The 19,455-nt window shown below is 39.4% G+C and overlaps 1 protein-coding gene across 1 annotated transcript; it reads left to right on the forward strand.

Annotated features, from left to right (window-relative positions):
- Positions 1 to 2,747: 2,747 nt before the first annotated feature.
- On the forward strand, positions 2,748 to 4,259 carry il19l (interleukin 19 like). The gene is made up of 4 exons (XM_060845015.1): positions 2,748 to 2,807; positions 3,231 to 3,383; positions 3,519 to 3,593; positions 4,137 to 4,259. The coding sequence occupies exons 1-4, from the start codon at positions 2,748 to 2,750 to the stop codon at positions 4,218 to 4,220; spliced, it is 372 nt and encodes a 123-aa protein (XP_060700998.1). The 3' UTR covers positions 4,221 to 4,259.
- Positions 4,260 to 19,455: the final 15,196 nt, after the last annotated feature.

Below are 19,455 nucleotides of genomic sequence, written 5' to 3' on the forward strand. Positions count from 1 at the left end.
ACATATTCCTCAGTATGGAATGCTCATGAAGCATCTTGGCAGGATGCGATGAATGCAATGAAGCCGTTGTGACTAAATTTGCAGACAAGACAAAGATCACTGTGAAGAGGACATAAGAAGATGCAGACGGATAAAAATAGGTCAAGCAAGTGGACAAAAATCTGGCAGATGGAACATAATGTGGAAAAACATAAAGCTATTAACTTTGACAGGAAGAATAAAAAAAAGTGTATTATTTAAATAAAGAGTGACTGAAGAATTCTGAGGTGCAAAAGGTGTTCTGGTGCATGAGTCACAAATAGGTAGCTTGCAGGCTAACATGGGAGGAAGTGGTGACATAGTGTGAATGTCACTGATCCAGCTATCCAGAGCCTCAGTCTATTCAGGAGACATGGCATCAAATCATGGCCATGGAGCAATTTAATGTTAATCAATAAATGTGCAGCGGAAAGCAAATCTTATGGAGTGACATTCAAAATGCTCTCCGATGGTTTCCTTGTAGTGAGATATGGATGTCCAATAGAGGTTTCCCACAAAGAGTAGACCTCGTGTTTGGCCATCATTCATCTAATGATACCTGGGCCTTATTCATTAGCTTAGTTATGAGTGGGATCTGTGTTAGGCAAGGGAATCGAAGGTTATTGGGAGTAATTTTGAATGTGGAATTCAAAGCACAAACAGACTAGCCATGATTTTATTCAATGGCTCCAGAAGCCAACTGGTCTACTCAGGCCATTCAACCCATCAAGTCTGCACCAAGCCTCCAAAGAGCATCCCGCCCAGACCTACCACATCTCCTTATCACACATTTACCATTACTAGTCCACCTAGCCTGCATGTCCCTGGATGCTACAGGATAATTTAGCCTGGGCAGTCAACCCAAGCTGCACATCTTTGTTCTGTGGGAGGAAACCGGAGCACCCAGCAGAAACCCACACAGACATGGGGAGGATATGCTATGCCATACAGTCACTCAAGGCTGGAATCAAACCTGGGTCCCTAATGCTGTGAGACAGCAGCGCTAACCACTGAGTCACAGTACCACACTGAGTGCATTTAGTGAAGGGTGATGGTGCGGAGAAAATGAGGGGTGATGTAGACAGACTTTTAAGGAATTGAGTGTTTGAGAATGAGGAATACTTTGAGGATTCGCCAGTTGAAATAATGTTTGTTAGAAATAACACAATATGTAGAGGGATTGGAATTGTGCAGAAAAAGATCAAACTATTTCTTCCAGGTGCTACTTGGTTGATTTCTTGCCATGGTAACATATTTGGGAAAACAAAGACTGTTAAGAGGGAAGTGAAAATATTTGTAAAGAAAGATTTGCTGGAAATTCAAGAAAGTGATTTCAGTTTCACACCATCGGTAAATGGCGGCAGGTGAAATGAAGCACAATGTTATGCAAATTACTGAGGAAATGATCTTGTCCCGCCCGAGGAACTTCGGAAAACCTCGTGTATGAATCTGAAAATAAAAATCCCCACTCTGTTATGCAGGTGTATTTAAGGGACACAAACGGTGGAGAGATGAACAAACCTGGACAAGGGGAACCAACAGCCACTGTCAACATACACAGGTGAGCCTCCCTCTATCCAAGTGTTCATGCTGCGCCATCATGCTCAAGGTGAGAAACCTCCTTCAACTGTTGTGAGGGACAGTACCTTCTGTGCAGTCACTTCACGGGACAAGCAATCTCAGGTTACAATTGCGGACTGAATGTTGTGTGGTACGTTTAACTTGTCAGAAATTCATAAATAGACTGTTTTAGTGGAATAAAAGCAGAATGTACAAGAAATTAGTCACGAATCAAATTCATTGAATTGTTTTAACTAATTTCTAATCAACCTGTTTTGAGGTGTTAATACACACCTCTGGAACAGCTGGGACTTGAACCCGGGCGTCCTGGCTTAAAGATAGGGATAGTACCACTGCTTTTTAAGAAAGGAGCATTTTGTTTGTAAAGTGCTTTGAAGACGCCGCAAGTACATAATACAATGTCTCAGTAACCATACAAATAGAACTCCGTGTTACTTGGTAAGGTAAATATAATTGATGCTATAATTTGAATTCCCTAATTGTAACTATTAGTCCTTTATTTCCAATGCAAGAAATTAACGAATCTTTATAAATAACTGAATATTCGTATACAGAACCATTCCAATTTTTTTCTAGCTTTCGTGGATTAACTAGAACTCTTAACATTCACCGATACCAAGTAAGGACTTATACTATAAGGCATGAGCATTCGATCCTGGACGATAGAGTGACAGGCGAAGAATTTAGTGAAATATCGGTTGTTAATGTCATGGTGATACGCAAGGCAATTGTATGTGAACTAAACCTTGAGCTAACCCACTAGGAGATTTCTCGTGTTTCAAATCGTTTACATTTGGACTCAAGATTCAGTCCTGTTAAAGAAAGTCTGTTTTTAAATCTTTGCATGAACCTTTTGGCTACTTTTGTTTGTAGGTTTCTCGTTGACTCTAACGATGAACGGTCTGAGTGCTGTTTTCTGGCTGGTCGCTGTGACCCTCTTCCAGCCCTTGCTTACACAAGCCAAGAGGTTGCACTTTGGACGATGTTCACTGGCCGCGAACATAGCTGAAATCCAGCAGGCATTCTCAGCTATCAGACAGCCAATTGTAAGTCAAGATTCACTGTACCCTCCTATTTACACCTTTTATAATGAAATTTGAAGCTACTTAAGGGAAACGCTACTAAAACAATTTCTTCCTCCACAGCAAATGGAAGATACAGCTGATGATGTGAGGCTTCTAGCCAAATCAGCATTACAAGGGATTCAGGTACTGGCATTGCCTATTTCACCAATGATCCTCATGTTCAAGTTATCCCAGTTATCTGTAGTGCTTAATAATGCCACTAATTAAGATAGATACCGTTTCCATCCATTATATAGGAGTCAGGGGTCATGTAGTTTATTATTGGAAACTAAAACAAAATATGCTTGAAAACCCAGCAGGTCTGGCAGCCTCTCTGGACGGAAAGTAGAGTTAATGTGTAGGGTCCATTGACCCTCCTTCAAAGCAGAACATTTTTATTATCTAGCCTGTTCTGTGGCATCTATTTTATCCTGACTATTTTGTCATGATAACCAAGTGGTTGCTTAAGATAGCCACAACACATAGTTAAGTTGGTATCTAAGTTGCATCCTTACCTCAGAGCGCGAGATATGCAGCTTTTCTCTCATTCCCAGTTCTCATTTCTAGGCAGAGGAGAGCTGCTGTTTTCTGCGCCACATGTTGAGATTCTATGTGGAGACTGTCTTCAAACATCACACTCCATCCAGCTCCCTCATTGAGAGGAAGACCAACACTTTGGCCAACTCCTTCCTCAGCATCAAGCGAGATCTTCGGCAGTGTGTAAGTAACAAAACCAGAAGCAACGTCTCATTTATTTTACATGTTATTTGCACACATTATAACTGTTTTTGCTGTTGAAACATTGTTCTGTTGATCCTTGAATTAAATGCGGTTATGACTTCCTTTATTGGACAGCATGCAGAGATGAAGTGTCACTGTGGAGAAGAATCCCGAACTATGATGAAGAAAATACAAAATACTTTTGAAAATGTATGTTGTCATATCTTTCATTTCATTGACAAATGAGAATATTTGCTTTTCATAGAGCAGCACTGATTAATGAAATATGTTAAAAGACTGGAAAATTTATGCAAAGTAAACATATTGCTAAATTACATTCTAGATAACAAATTAAAATTAATATAACAAAGGACAAAAATCAGGCATGGGTCCAACCTTAATGTAAATGATGCTGAATGCAGAGGTTGAATTCCAAAAATTGAACCTCAAACAGAACTCAAGGTTTATGTTTCATTCGTCATCCTCTCTGTGTCCATGAAAAATACTTCACTTCTGGACAATGGTCACTTTGTGTAAAATTGGAGAACAGCCAGAACTGATAGGACAAGCTACAAGTCTGTTAAGCTTCTAGAACAGGGTTGACTGTAAGTTTGGTAGTAACTGTGGACAGTGTGAGTCCATGTCCAAAACTGCTCTTCCACAATAACAAAGAATATCAATGGACAAGGTCTGTTGTAACCATATTCAAAACTTATTTTGCAAATGACTTCATAAATCTCTGTCCTTTATCAGTTGACTCTCAGGGCAGCTGCTGTTAAAGCTATCGGTGAAATCGACATTCTCATAGAATGGATGGAACAAGATCACCAGAACTAAGCATTACATCACAGCATACAGTGCCGAGAAAACTGAATACCAAGAAACAGCTTAATAATGAACATCTCAGAACAGAATTCATATGTTTAATTGTCAAATAATGCTTGTTTAAGTCCTTAAACAACTAATGGTTTAATTTTTTTGTGTTCCTTTATGTTGAGTTTTGGTAAGTTACCAATGGTATGTTAGATACTTCCATTCTAAATAATGAATACAATGAGAAACATGTGTATTTTCAGCTATCAGAGAAATTTGTAGTTGTGAAAATGTTAATATTGCATATTTGTCACATGGGTAGACATCTATTTCTGTTCCCATTTATGAAGACACTTTTCAGTCATATTGCTAAACTAGGTTTAAGATGTTGTATTTCATGTCTGTACATGAAAAAAAGCTTGTAAGTACATATTGTACTATTATTGTTAGCTATGATATTGAGGGCAATAGATCACAGTATAAACATATTGTTTTTGAATCTTTCTGTATTGGTACTTATTAAAATAACATGCTATGAATTCTACAACTTTGCTGTTTTATGCATATAATTTATAGAAGGTAAAGACCATCACGCATTAATTTGTGTAGGTCCAACTGCTTGAATAATACATTATCAAACAGCATGGAACAAAATATAGATTTTAGCAGTATGAGGTGATATGGCGGGAGGAGTGGTGTGGTTGTGGCTGAGGGTCTATGAAATATAATAGATTAATGACTTGGTACAGTTAAAAGTCATTATGATACAGTCATTATGGTACAACATAGAATTTATAAGTCAACATATAATAGAACAGTGCTTAGATAATCACCACCAGTAAGAAAAATAAGATTTCACAATCCCAAGAGGAGATAACATCTATGGCCTCACAACTCATAATTTGCGGTAGATTCAGAAAAAGAGTTGCAAGCATATCCTTTGAAGAATGTAGACCAAATAGAAATAAAGTATAAATGTCAAATGCAATGTACCCTTGATACTTCTGATCAAGTCTTGACCTGAATTGGTGATGCTCCTGCCCCCAGTTGTTAGAATAATAAGAATCTTTGCTTGTAATATGGTACATGGTCAATAAATCCTTGAAGTTAATCTGTGTCTGGACTCTTGCTATCTATAGACTGAACTGGGAGAATGATACGTATCAGTGTGGTTTGGAAGATATCACTTCTGAGTTGAACAAAATAATAAACTTTTTTAACATTTAGGTCAGTCTGAGCCAATAGTTAGTAAAGGGAATGAAACCAGTGGCAAAAATTAAGAATTTTGATTTTGAATATTCCCAATAGGCTGGGGTTGTGTGCTTGAGAGCACAGAGGTTCTGTGGGGATTGAGATATGCAAACTTCTGAGGGGCATAAATAGAGTCAATAGGAAGAAACCTTTCCCCTTAGTGGAGGTGTCAAAAACTCGGAGTGATGGTAATTTGAAGGAAAAGAATAGGAGGTTTACAGGTGATTTGAGGTAAATCTTTTTCAGCCAGAGAGTTGGAGGTATCTGGAGGTCACGACCTAAAAGAATGGTAGAAGCAGGAAACCTCAAGACACCTCATATTTAGGTGAAAACTTGAAACACCATAGCATACAAGGCTTTGGGTTAAGTGATGGAAAATGGGATTAGAACAGATGGATGTTGGATGACTAGCACAAACACAATGGGCCAAAGAGCTTTTTTCTCAGCTGTTAAAATTCTACGACTTGAATATTTAGTTGGATAACACTTTGGATTTTCCATTTTGTTACTCCAGATTTCTGACAACAAAAATTGATCATGGGATCAAACAAAGTCATGGGCCAATAGACTTACCTTTGAAGGTTGATCTGTATCTACAAATTATTCTAGCATGAGGAAACATAGAAATTAGGAAGATATGAGTCTCACAATGAGGAAAGGATTAGTTAGAGTAAATATGGAGAAATGTTTGGGAGACAGAAGGGTCAGTAACCAGACAACCCAGATTGAAGATGATCAGCAAAAGAATTTCAGGGACATGGTGGAGGAAATAGTATGCAGCGAGTTGTTATTATCTACTGTGTGATTTGCTGTGCTTTTCCAGCTTCCCATCTATAGACTCTGGTTTCCAGCATCTGCAATCCTGACTGTCTTCAAGTCTATGGCTGACTTTGTAGGTGCAGGGATAATACAATGATAGAGACTGTGTTCAGACATGTTAAAACAAAACCACAATAACCAGTTACTACAACTGGAAAATGGAGAATTGAGGAGCAAGCTGCGGCGAGGCTGCGGAGGACCAGAAGGAATAAATTTTATGGTCACTTCATAGAACAATTACAGGGTGTAGGTTTGCTTGCTGAGCTGTAGGTTTGATATCCAGACCTTTCATTACCTGGCTAGGTAACATCATCAGTGGCGACCTCCAAGTGAAGCGAAGTTGTTGACTCCTGCTTTCTATTTATATCTTTCTCCTGGATGGGGTTCCTGGGGTTTGTGGTGATGTCATTTCCTGTTCATTTTCTGAGGGGTTGATAGATGGCATCTAGATCTATGTGTTTGTTTATAACGTTGTGGTTGGAGTGCCAGGCCTCTAGGAATTCTTTGGCATGTCTTTGCTTAGCCTGTCCCAGGATAGATGTGTTGTCCCAGTCGAAATGGTGGTTTTTTTCATCCATGTGTAGGGCTACGAGGGAGAGAGGGTCGTGTCTTTTTGTGGCTCGCTGGTGTTCGTGTATCCTGGTGGCTAACTTTCTTCCTGTTTGTCCTACCTAGTGTTTGTGGCAGTCCTTGCATGGAATTTTGTAGATGACTTTGGTTTTGTCCATGGGTTGTACTCGGTCTTTTAAGTTGTTAGTTTTTGTTTGGGAGTGTTGGTGGGTTTGTGTGCTGCTAGGATTCCGAGGGGTCTTAGTAGTCTGGCTGTCATTTCTGAAACTTCTTTAATGTATGGTACGTTGGTTAGGATTTCTGGCTGTGTTTGGTCTGCGTGTCATGGTTTATTCTTGAGGAATCTGCCCACTGTAGTTTTTGGAGTATCCGTTCTTCTTGAATACGTTATATAGGTGGTTCTCTTCTGTTTTCCGAAGTTTGTCTGTGCTGCAGTATGAAGTGACTCATTAGAATAGTGTTCTGATACAGCTTTGTTTGTGTGTGTTGGGATGGTTGCTGGTGTAGTTAAGTATTTGTTCAGTGTTTGTAGGTTTTCTGTACATGCAGGTTTGTAGTTCTCCGTTGTCCTTTCTTTCGACTGTGACGTCCAGGAACGCGAGTTTATTGGCGGTTTCTTCCTCCTTGGTGAACTTTATGCCTGTGAGGGTGTTGTTGATGATGTTAAATGTCGCTTCTATCTTGTTTTGTTTTGTGATGACAAAGGTGTCATCTAGGTAGCGGACCCAGATTTTTGGTTTGATGGTTGGTAGGGCTGTTTGTTCTAGTCTTTGCATTACTGCTTCTGCTATGAATCTTGATAGCAGAGATCCCATGGGTGTGCCGTTGGTTTGTTTGTAGACTATTTTGTTGAAAGTGAAATGGGTGGTGAGGCACAGGTCCACTAGCTTCATGATGTTTTCGTTGGTAATGTGATTGATGGTGGTTGGTGTGTGTGTGAGATGGTCTCTTCACCACAAACCCCAGGAACCCCATCCAGAAGAAAGCTATAAATAGAAAGCAGGAGACAACAGCTTTGCTTCACTTGGACGTTGCCACTGATGATGTTACCTAGCCAGGTAATGAAATGTCTGGATATCAAACCTACAGTTCAGCAAGCAAACCTACACCCTAAATCTCAACCTGAGCTACAAAACTTCACAAACCTTGCAGAATAATTATTTTGCGTCTTAGGGGGTGGTAATCTTAGTCCTCTGAGTAGGGAAGAAGTTGGACTGAACAAAGATAACTAGACAGCCAGGTGCAAAATTGGAAGGCCACACCATGTTGAAAGGAATTGGCAAATGGATGAGCATTTCAAATAAAAGGCAAATGACAATAGGGTTTCTGAGCAGTTGAAAGCAGTGGTTTTGACAGAAAAAAGCACTGTACATGAGCGATCTGCAGAGTAGGAAATCAATGGGATGCAAATAGCATTTGAGCGATGTTATCATTGATTTGTTTCAGTGGCATAGCTTTCTAGCTGTAAAGATTGACTTTTAAATGTGAATTCAATAGGTAAAACACCTGGTCAACATCCAGAGATTGAGAAACCTCAAAGATTTACAATTGAAAAAATTGTATTCCCTGGATGAGGTTATAGTTAAAAGAGTGAGAAAGTTAAAATGAGGTTTGTCTTACTTAGCTAAAGATCAGGAGATAGTTTGTCTGCAGCTATTCCGTTCAAGGATCTAGGTAAGAGAGTCATACAGTGTAGAAGACACCTTTCAGTCCATCCATCCACACTAATTCCACTTTCCAGCGCTTGGCCCATAGCTATGATATTTCAAGTGGCCATCCATATATTTTTTGAAGATTGTGAGTTTTCCCATCTCTATTACCCTTCCAGGCAATGTATTCCAGATTCCTATCACTGCCTGAGTGAAAAAATCTTTCCTCAAATCTGCTATAAACCTTCTGCCCTTTCTGTTAAATTGATACTGTTATTGTTATTGACCCTTCAATGAAAGGGAACAGCTGTTTCCTACCAACCCACTCCATGGCCCTCATAATCTTATAGGTTTCAATCAGGTCTCTCGTCAGCCTTCCCCGCTGTAACAAAAACAATCAAAGCCAATCTCATCTCTCTCCAAAGCTAAAGTGTACCAACCCAGGTAACATCCTGAAGAAGGTCCTCTGCAACCCCTCCAGTGCAATCACATCTTTCTTATGATGAGGTGATCAAAACTACACACAGTATCTCATCTGTGGCCTAGCCAAAGTTTTGTGCAGCTCCAACATCAACTTCCTGCTCTTAAAATCTATGCCACAACTAATAAAGGCAAGAGTCCTGTATGCCTTCTTAACTATCCTATTAACTTGTCCTTCTGCCTTCAGGGATCTGTGGACAGTGCTCCAAGATCCTTCTATTTCTCTGAGTGCCCAAAACTGAGGAAAACTTTAGCTGGACAGAGCTTAGTGAGAGCTGTATTTTGTGTTATCTTTGTGGAATTAATTCAGGCTCAGCCAGCAAGTATGATTGGATTGCTGTTTGGAAAAGCAGCTAGAGGCTATGACAGCTTTGTTTCTTATGTGGTTTATAGCTCCTTGAAAGTTGAAACACAAAGCCAGGCCCATACTTTAAAAGGAGTAAAGGCTAGATCTATTGTCCAGGATACAACCTGGGTTCCAGGAGCTGGAACTTAGTATAAGACAAAGTTGAAAAGGGGGAAATTGACTGGAAGATTTGTTTAGCTGGAAATTGAAGGAATAAATCCACAGTATCCTCAATAAGAGAGAGTTACCCTTTAAGAGAATGAAGTTCTGGAAATAATCAGCTTACTTGTAATTTGAAACTGTCAGTGGGAATTGCAGACAGGAGAAAGTGAGGACTGCAGATGCTGGAGTACCAGAGTTGAAAAATGTGGTGCTGGAAAAACATAGCAGGCCAGGCAGCATCCGAATTGTGGACCATAGTGCTGTGAGGTTCATAAGAAAATTGAAGCATTAATTAGCTACAAGGTAATGGAAGGACCCCATCAATTCTTGTACTTTGGTGAATAGCTGGAACGTAAGAGAAAAATCAGTATGAACTCTGGAATATTTTGGTATATCTCATAGAATCCCTACAGTGTGAAAATAGGCCTTTAGGCCCAGCGCCCATACTAACCCTCCGGAGAGTATACCACCCAGACACATTCCCCTACCCTTTATTTACCTACACGACTAAGGCACCTAACTTACACATCCTTGAACACTATGGGCAATTTAGCATGGCCATTTCACTTGACCTGCACATCTTTGGATTGTGAGAGGAAACCCATATAGATACGGGGAGAATCTGCAAAATCCACACAGACAGTTGCCCAAGGCTGGAATCAAACCAGGTCCCTAGCACTGTAAAGCAGCATTGCTAACCACTGAACCAACGTGCCACCTGTATCTATTGAATTAGTCCTAGGATAAGTGAATGGACATTAATGATCTTGACAAGGTAATGCTTAGGAAGAAAATTTTTTAAAAGTGGAACAGAGTTTTAAAGAATTGCTTGAGTTAGGGGATTTCAATTTCTCCAATATTAACTGGGATAGACAAAGAATGAAAGACGTAGAGGAGGTGGAATTATGAAAATGTGTCCAGGCAAGTTTTTAACCCAACATATAGGAAATCCAGCAAGAGAAAGAACATCCTGGATCTAGTTTTAGAGAACAAAGTAGGACAAGAGGTAGATGTGGCAGTTGATAATAACTATAATTCTGTAAGATTTAAGGTTAGTTAAGGAAAATGACAATGTTAGATTGGAAATAAAGGTTCTGGACTGGGAAGGTTGGTTTTAATAAGATAAGACAGGATCCGGCCAAAGTGACCTGGGAGTAGCTACTTCCAGGAAAATTCACATCAGAGTAGTGGGAGATATTCAAAATGGTAATACTGAGACTGCAAGGCCAATACATTCCAGAAAAGGTATATCAGTAAGTCCTGAGAACCCTGGATGTCAAGGGATGTACAGGTTGGATATGGAATAAGAAACAAAGCTTATGGTTGATACCAAAGGCTCAAAACAACGGGGCTGTGTAGAGCAGTATAGAAAGTGTAGGCAACTGCTTAAAAAAGAAATTAAGAGAGTGAAGAGGGGACATAAGAAGACATTAGGTAACATTAAAGAAAATCCGAAGGTGTTTTATATTGGGGCAAGAAATGAACATGGGAAAGAGTATAATCCATTAGGTACCTGTAGCAATCTGTGTTTGGAGCTGGAAGCCATAGGAGAAGTTTACAAATGAATACTTTGCATCCGTGCTCACTGCAGAAAAGGATGATGTGGGTATAGAAATCAGGTTTGGAGACTATGATAATGAATTAGCATAGAGAGTGTGGAGGTATTGGTGGTTTTAACAGCTTTGAAAGTAACTAAATCCCCAGGCCTAGAAGGGACGTATCCCAGGTTGCAGTGGGAGACGAGATTGCAACAGCTCTGATCTTAAATTTCAAATTTTCTTTGGCCACAAGTTCAGTGCCAGGGGACTGCAAGAAAGATTAATGACGTGCCATTATTCAAGCAGAGTGGTAAGAATAAACCAGAAAGCCAGTGTGTCTAACTCCTGTCGTAGAGAAATTATTGGAAAAGTTCTAAGGGACAAAATTAATATCCATTTGCAGGAGCAAAGATTAATTAGAATAGTCTTTACCAAGGACAAATCATGTCTCATAATTTTGAACTTTTCAAGCATGTGATTATGTATGTAGATGACAATAATGCATTTGATATAATTTATCTGGACTTGAGAAAGATTTTTGACAAGGTTTCACATGGCAGACTGATTAAGAAGCAAAGAGTCCATGGTATTGAGGGAAATTTAGCAAGTTGAATGCAAAATTGGCTTTGTGGCAGAATGCAGAGGGAGATAGTTGAGGGTGGACCACAGGGTTCAGTACTGGGTCTCTTGCTATCTACAGTGTACAGTGTGTGGTAAATAGTTGGGAGGAAAACCTTAATCTCCAGAAAATCGAGCTGGGCTGGTCAGATTGGCTGGGAGGAAAACCTTAACTCCAGATAACCTAGCTGAGCTGGTCAGATTGATTGAACAGTTGAAAATGCAATGTAATCCTGGAACATGTGAGGTGATACATTTTGGGAGGACTAACAAGGGAAGGGAGTGCACATTGAATGGTAGGACTCTAGGAAGTACAAAGGATCAGAGGGACTTTAATGTGTATATCCCTAGATTCTTGAAGGCTGCATGAGTGGTAATGTGGTTGTTAAAAAGGAAATGCTTGCTTTTATTAGTCAAGGCATTGAATATAAAAGCACTGAGATTATGATGGAGTTGTATATAACATTAGTTAGACCACAGATGGAGTACTGTGTGCTGTTCTGATCTCCACATTATACAAAATATCTGATAGCATAATCAACGGTGCAGAAGAGATTCCCTAGAATGTTGCCTGGGCTGGACTGATTCACCTATGAGGAGACCCTAAGTAGGCTCGTGTTGCTTTTCTTAGAACAGAAAAGGCTGAGGGGGTTTGATTAAGGTTTACAAAATTATGAGGGCATTGACAGGGCAAAGAAGAGAAAAAAAATTCTCCTTTGTAGGGGGATCAATAACAAGGAAGCACAGTTTTAAGGTAAGGAATAAGACGTTCAGAGATTTGAGGGAAACTTTTTTTCACCCAGAGGGCTGTGGTTATTTGAAACTCATTGCCTGAATGGGTGATACAGGCAGGAACCCTTACATCATTTAAGAACTTTTCTTGATGAACACTTAAAATGCTTTGGTTTATAAGGTTACTGGTCAATGAGTTTCAAATAAATGAATGTAGCTCCTCACCTCTGACCTACTCTTGCAGAATTTATATATCTCTAGACTAGCTAGTCCGCTTGAGTTTCTCATCAATGGTAACCCTCAGGATATTGATTGTGGGGATTTTAGAGAAGGCAGTGTCTTTGAATGTCAGAGTGTGTTGTTTAGATTGTCTCTTGTTGTGAATGATCGTTGCCTAGCAGTTCTATGACGCAGATGTTACTTGCACCTGTCAACTCAAACCTCAATATTCCTCACTTTGCTTACTTTGTTTAACTTTTTTTGATGTACAACACAGTATGTTTTTTAATTTGAAAAAAAACTGAATTCTTATTTTTTTTTAAAAATAAGTTTTTATCTAATTATAAACCATTTATACATGCTCAATAAGTTTTATGTGAATACAAAATATTTTGGTAACCCATTCCAAGGATATGGAACATTAAATGAACATTAAACATACAGTATATTGTGAACAATTGTATCCCTCAGTTGCTCATTATCAGTAAATACTTTTGGCAATTGAGTAGGGTTTGATGAAAATAAGGTACATTCACAGAATAAAGTGTTTGTACTTAAAATTACAAGCTATGACAGGCAAAAGCATGTGAACATTTTTGTTAGCTTTTCTCATAGAAAAAAAGTTTTAGTCTATCAATTCTAACTTGACATGTTTCCTTTGTTTCCTTTGTGGTACTATAACAATTACAACTTAATTGATAATAGACAAGACAGCAACAGGTTTGTTGAGTCAGAGTAGCACCATCTAGCACTCTTTGTATCACCTTCATATCTTTACTGGCACTTCATCTTTAGCTTGTTGATACTTGTTCAGATTTCTTCTTTAAATGTTAACAGTCCCTAACCGGATTTGTAATGGTGGCCAGGGGCTGAGAGGTGGGAAGACCAAGATGAAATGGCCTAGAGTTTAGAAAGTATGGGAATTGAGGAGTGTTGATGCAGGATCAATATTAAAATGGGTGGGATGCTGAAAGGAAGTCAGAATATGACTGTCGCCATTTTGATTTGGGGTTGTTTTTCATCATCTAATCTGAATTAAGAATTAACTATTTAAGAATGTTTATTTGGGTCCTGCTCCTCTTTTGTTACCCAAGAGTTCTTTACATCAGGCCTTGATTTCTATTTATCAATTCTAAATCAGGCACTGAAGTTTTGAATGGGAACATACAGAGAGAAGGGTGCTACATGCAGCAATAATTAAATATCTTCTTTTAGGATATCGCTGGTTACTTTATTTGGACTGCTCGAATCCTGCTTTTGAATTTATGAGGAGTTTTAGGTTATGGAATTGAATGAGCTCAGAGGTTCATTTTTGATAAGGTACTTCATGTGAACATAATTTTTTTGAATGTGTTTGTGTTTAGCACTTGTGATTTTACTAGGAGGAGCAGGAGAAGCTGCAGAAAGGTACACTGAAAGAACAGCGAAAGCCTTGCCTCACACAAGTGTACAGACTCAGAATCTCTTCAGAGAATCTATGAATGATTACAGCACGTAAAGCTAGTGGAGTATCAGCATTGGAACTCTCTCTACAAGGGCAGCTTCCTGCTGCCACATCATTGCTTTTACCCGGTGTCCTTGCAAATTTCTGACTTTGCAAATCATTATCTAATTCCCCTTTGAAAGCCATGATTGAATTTGTCTCCATAAGTCTGAATTCTTATGCATATCAGATCTTTCCCAATTACTACATAAAAAAGGTTTTCCACATGGTAGGTGTCTTTTCCCTAAGATGGGAGATTTCAAGACTAGAGGGCAGATGTTTAAGGTGAGAGGAGAGAGATTTTAAAAAGATGTGAGAGCAAGTTCTTTATGCAGAGGATGATTCTTGTGTGGAACGAACCTCCTGAAGAAATGATGGATGTGGACACAGTTACAATGCTCAAAAGATACTTAGATCATAGTAGCAATGCCATGATTTTGGCCAGGATTGATGGATTCTGGCTTTAAGTTCTGGGACTCCAGAGGAGTTTCCTATTTGGGAGACTTATTCGAGGGGGAGGTTATGATGTCTTTTGATCAGCTGAGCCATAAATATGAATTGTCTAGTAGGGACCTCTTTCATTATTTTCAGAATAGAAGCTTTATACAGAAAAAGACTGCACTACAGGTTAATTCCGATAAGTCTGATGTGGAGAGGAGAGTACTTCGGTCCACAGGTATTCTCTCGATTAGTACCGTCTACCATTTACTGGGAGGTGGCACTTCGAAGGACATTGAATGGCTCTGCGGGATCTGGGCTCAGGAATTGGGAGTGGAGATCTCATCAGAGGCATGGGAGGACATTTGGGAGAATGTGAGAAAGATTTTAATCTATAATAGAACACAGGCTATGCAACTGAAGGTTCCCCAAAGGGCCCAGAATGGCTTGCAAAATTTTAAAAAGGAACATCTCCAATGAGCCCCAAATGCAAAACAGACATTGGTACTCTTACCCATTGTTTGTGATCATGCCACAAGCTTCATAGGTATTGGGGCACTATAGCAAGTGTTTTGGAAGGGATTTTGGGAACTGAAGTCAAGGTAAATCCAGTATCCCTCCTCTTGGCCTGCAAATCTGCCTTCTTTAGATGCACATGAGAAGAAACTGCTTAATATTGTGCGAGGAAGAACATTCTGATGAGCTAAATCTTGGAACAAAACCCAGAACTTTCGGGATGGCATAGGATAGTTATGGAACATATCCCTCGAGACTTTCTTACAAGTATGGTGCACCAGAGAAAACAGAACATTTTTATAGGAGGTCCCTTTTTGAACTATGTAGATGCAGACTTGTTGGCTATATTGGTCAGGGCCTTTGTGTAGCCACGATTGCTGTGTCTGGTGGGCTGGGGGCCCCTGAGAGGAAGAATCCCGAATAAATACGGGTACGTCAACTGACGCTCCTGATGGTGGTGAGCTTCGGTGGGGTTGCGCTGAGTGCTGTAATTTAATTTAGTTCAACCTAATTTACTTAAGCTTATTTTGTTTATTTATTGAAATGCAGTATGGGTAGATGTTTTTTGATTTTTTTAATTTGTTTTGAAGTAGAGTAGTTGTTAATTTATTATTATTGTTGTTATACTATAAGATTGTTATACTATTTTGTGTAATTTTATAATTTTATAAAAAATTCAAAATCTTCCTCAATAAAACAAGTTTAAAAATCACTTAGATAAGTACATCAATTGGAAAGATTTGGAGGGATATGGACCAGAAGCAGGCATGTTGGACTTATTTAGTTTGGGATTATGTTTGGCACGGGCTGGTTAGATCGAAGGGTCTGGCTCTGTGCCATATGATCTATGACTCTACGACTTTAAGTCACCAGTTCTTCTGTTGCCAATTACCTTAAATTAGTGGTCTGCTTCTTGTTCGACTCACTAATGGAACAGTTTCTCTCTCCCTGGATTGCCCATATTCCTCATGATTTTGAATATCAAGTCTCCTTTCAATCTTCACTTTTCAAGGACGGAAGTCAAGCTTCTGTGATCTATCTGTACTATTGAAGTCATAGAGTCATAGAGCATGGAAATAGCCCCTTCCGTCCAACCAGTCTATGCCAACCATATTTCCAACTTAACTAGCCCCACTTGTCTGCACTTGGTCCATATCCCACCAAACCTTTCCTAACCATGTATTTATCCAAATATCTTTATCAATGTGCTGTAAATGTATCTCCATCCACCACTTCCTTTGGCAGTTCATTCCACACAAAAACCACTCCCTGTGTAAAAACTGTTGCCCCTCATGTCTTTTTTAAATCCTTCTCCTCTCACCTTAAAAATATGCCCCCTGGTTTTGAACTCCCCCACCTTAGGGAAAAGACCTTTGTCCTTTCCTTTATCTCTGCCCCTCACGAATATATAAACCTCTATAAGGTCACCCCTCCACCTGCCATGCTCCAGCGAAAAAAGTCCCAGCCAATCTAGCCTACATTTATAACTCAAACTGTCCATTCCTGGCACATCCTGGTGAAGCTTTTCAGAACTGTCTCCAGTTTAATAATACCCTTCCTATAGCAAGGTGACCAGAACTGCACAGTACTCCATCAACATGACATCCCAACTCCTATACTTACAGGTCTGAGTAATGAAGGCAAGCGTGCTAAACAATTTTTTAACCACCTTGTCTACCTGTGATACAAATTTCAAAGAATTATGCTCCAGAATCTCTAAGGTCTGTCTGTTCTACAACACCACCCTTTAATTGTATGTGTGCTGCTCTTGCTTGTTTTACAAAAATGCAACACCTCACTTTTATCCAAATTAAACTTCATCTTCCTTTCCTCAACCTATTGAACCAATTGATCAACATCTGCTTGTAATCTTAGATAACCTTCTTCACTGTCCCCGATACCATCAATTTTGGTGTCATCCACAAACTTACTAACATGCCTCTCCTATATTCTTATCTAAATCGTTTACATAAATGACAAACAAAACAGGACACAGCATCGACCCCTGTGGAACACCACAGGTCACAGATATCCAGTCCAAGAAACAACCCTCCAACAGCACTCTCTGTCTCCTACTGTACAGGCAATTTTGTATCTAATTGGCAAACGCACCTTGAATTCAATGTGAATTAACTTTAATAATTAGCCTACCATGTGGAACTTTATCAAAGGCTTTACTAAAGTCCAAGTAAATAACATCTTTTTAGTTACTTCTTCAAACAACTCAATCAAGTTTGAGGGACGTGATTTCCCCTGCACAAAATCATGCTAACTATCCCTAATCATCCCTTGTCTCTCCAAGTGCATGTAAATCCTATATTTCAGAATATCTTTCAACAACTGATTCCTTATCCATGGAGCTATTCTCATAAATATTTTCTTCACTCATTCAAATGCCTTCAAATCTTTCCTGCCCAGAATTAAGCCACATGCAATTCACCAAGGAGCAGCAAATGTGGAGTTCCTGTTTCTCGGGGCCATGTTATTGGACAAAAAACACATGACCACATGGAATATGAAAACAAAGGTTATTGGGGAGTTGCCCATACCATCTACAAAGAAAGCAGCACTACAATTCCTGGGATTGAGTGGGTTTTACTGAAAATTTGTATCGAATTTTAGCAGTATGGTTGCTCCACTTACTGACTTATTGAAGAAGTGCTGAAAATTTCAGTGGATGGCATTGTTAGAAGGCATTTGACAGCCTGAAAGCTGTGTTAACCATTGCCCCAGTATTAGCCACACCTAATTACACAAAGCCATTCAGGGTGGCTATCAATGAGTGTTGTGGGTGTCAGTGCTGTACTCTTACAAGAAGACAACGAGAAGATAGTAAGGCCTACTGGCCATGTCTCCAGGAAATTGAATACTCACCAATGGAAATATTCCTCAATTGAGAAGGAGACCTTGGCTTGGTGTTGGCATTACAGCGTTTCAACAATTATGTTGCCAGTAATGTGTTTGGGACAATTGTACATCATAAACCATTAAAGTTTTTGGAAAAATTTAAGTACAAAAGGTCCAAGTTGTTGAGATGGAACTTATTGTTGCAGCCATTCAATTTGAAAATTATACATGTGGCAGGTGTCGAGACTTGGATGAAGAAAGACAAAGGGTATGGTGGCAGGTGTAAATGGAATGAAATAGAATGTAACAGTGAATATTTGCATGCTTAATATATATATATATTAGTAAGACAACAGGCTTTAAAATGAAGCCATTTTTGTATATTGATGGTTCATTTTTTAAATAGGGGAGGTGTGATGATGCTGTCACTTTAAAAAAAGTTACTTTGCCCTTAGTTTTTTGAAGAGCTGTCCTAAAGGCAGAGGTGCCGAGGAGTCTAGGGGTTTAACAGGGTAACAATGGAAGGGGAGTGGCCAGTTCTCCCAGTCTTTTTTTTAGCTGTAGCAGTCGCAAGAAGTTGGAGTCCAAATGTGTTGCAAGCCTCAGTAAAAAATTCCTCTGACTTTCTCTGAAATCTCTCTCTGAATGTTATTCCCTCCTGCCTATCAGAATCTATATTTGAATTGAACTTTTTTGCCAAGGGGTGTGCTTATGGGATGTTACTGAATTGGAATAGTTAATTAGTTAAGTTGCTGTATCAGATTGGTTAAGTTTTCCAATACGGTCAGTTCTGATATAATGCAATAATTCTGTCCTCATGCGATCTCGCATTGTAAGAATATTGTGCAATAGCCAAATCATTTAAACTAATGGGGCCAGAATAATGTTTTGGCAATATAGGTAAGGAAAGTTCATGTTCTATAAATAATGATTGAAGGCGCATGATTGCAATTGGTTCCATGTATAACAATTGGCATCAGAACACCGATCATGGAATTGCCTTCTGGTTCCATACGCCATTACTGCATGTGGACCTCAGGGGCCTGTGTAGCAGGAAAGAGAACTAGAGGGACCATTTCTGGGAAAACTAACATTTGTTACCCATCGAACAATACCCCTCAGCTTAATGGTGTGCTTGGTCGTTTCAGAGGATAGTTGAGTCAACCATCATTCTAGGGGTCAAGAGTCATGGGTAGGCCAGGCAATGTGAGCAGAGCTGACTTCCTTCCATCAAGGAACTGATTCTATAAGAATGGGTTTTTACAAAAATTGGTCATAGTTAACATGGTTGCAATAACTGAAGCTAGCTTTCATCATCATCCTCATTAGCTTTACCTTGCTTCATGGACGATGTCTACTCAAGATTGTGAGTGCTTCTCGTGAATCTTTATGTGACAAAATAGGCTGCTCCTCAATCTGCAAAACTTTGGGCACACGGAGCAGCCGGTCCACAATTATTAGTTGAATTTAAGTTCACCCAGTTTCTATTGTGGGGTTTGAACCTATGTTCAAGGAGAAAAAGCCTGGGCCTCTGGAATATTAGATTAGATTAGATTACTTACAGTGTGGAAACAGGCCCTTCAGCCCAACA

The sequence above is a fragment of the Hemiscyllium ocellatum genome, chromosome 26 (assembly GCF_020745735.1).
Source record: "Hemiscyllium ocellatum isolate sHemOce1 chromosome 26, sHemOce1.pat.X.cur, whole genome shotgun sequence".
Taxonomy (NCBI): Eukaryota; Metazoa; Chordata; class Chondrichthyes; order Orectolobiformes; family Hemiscylliidae; genus Hemiscyllium; species Hemiscyllium ocellatum.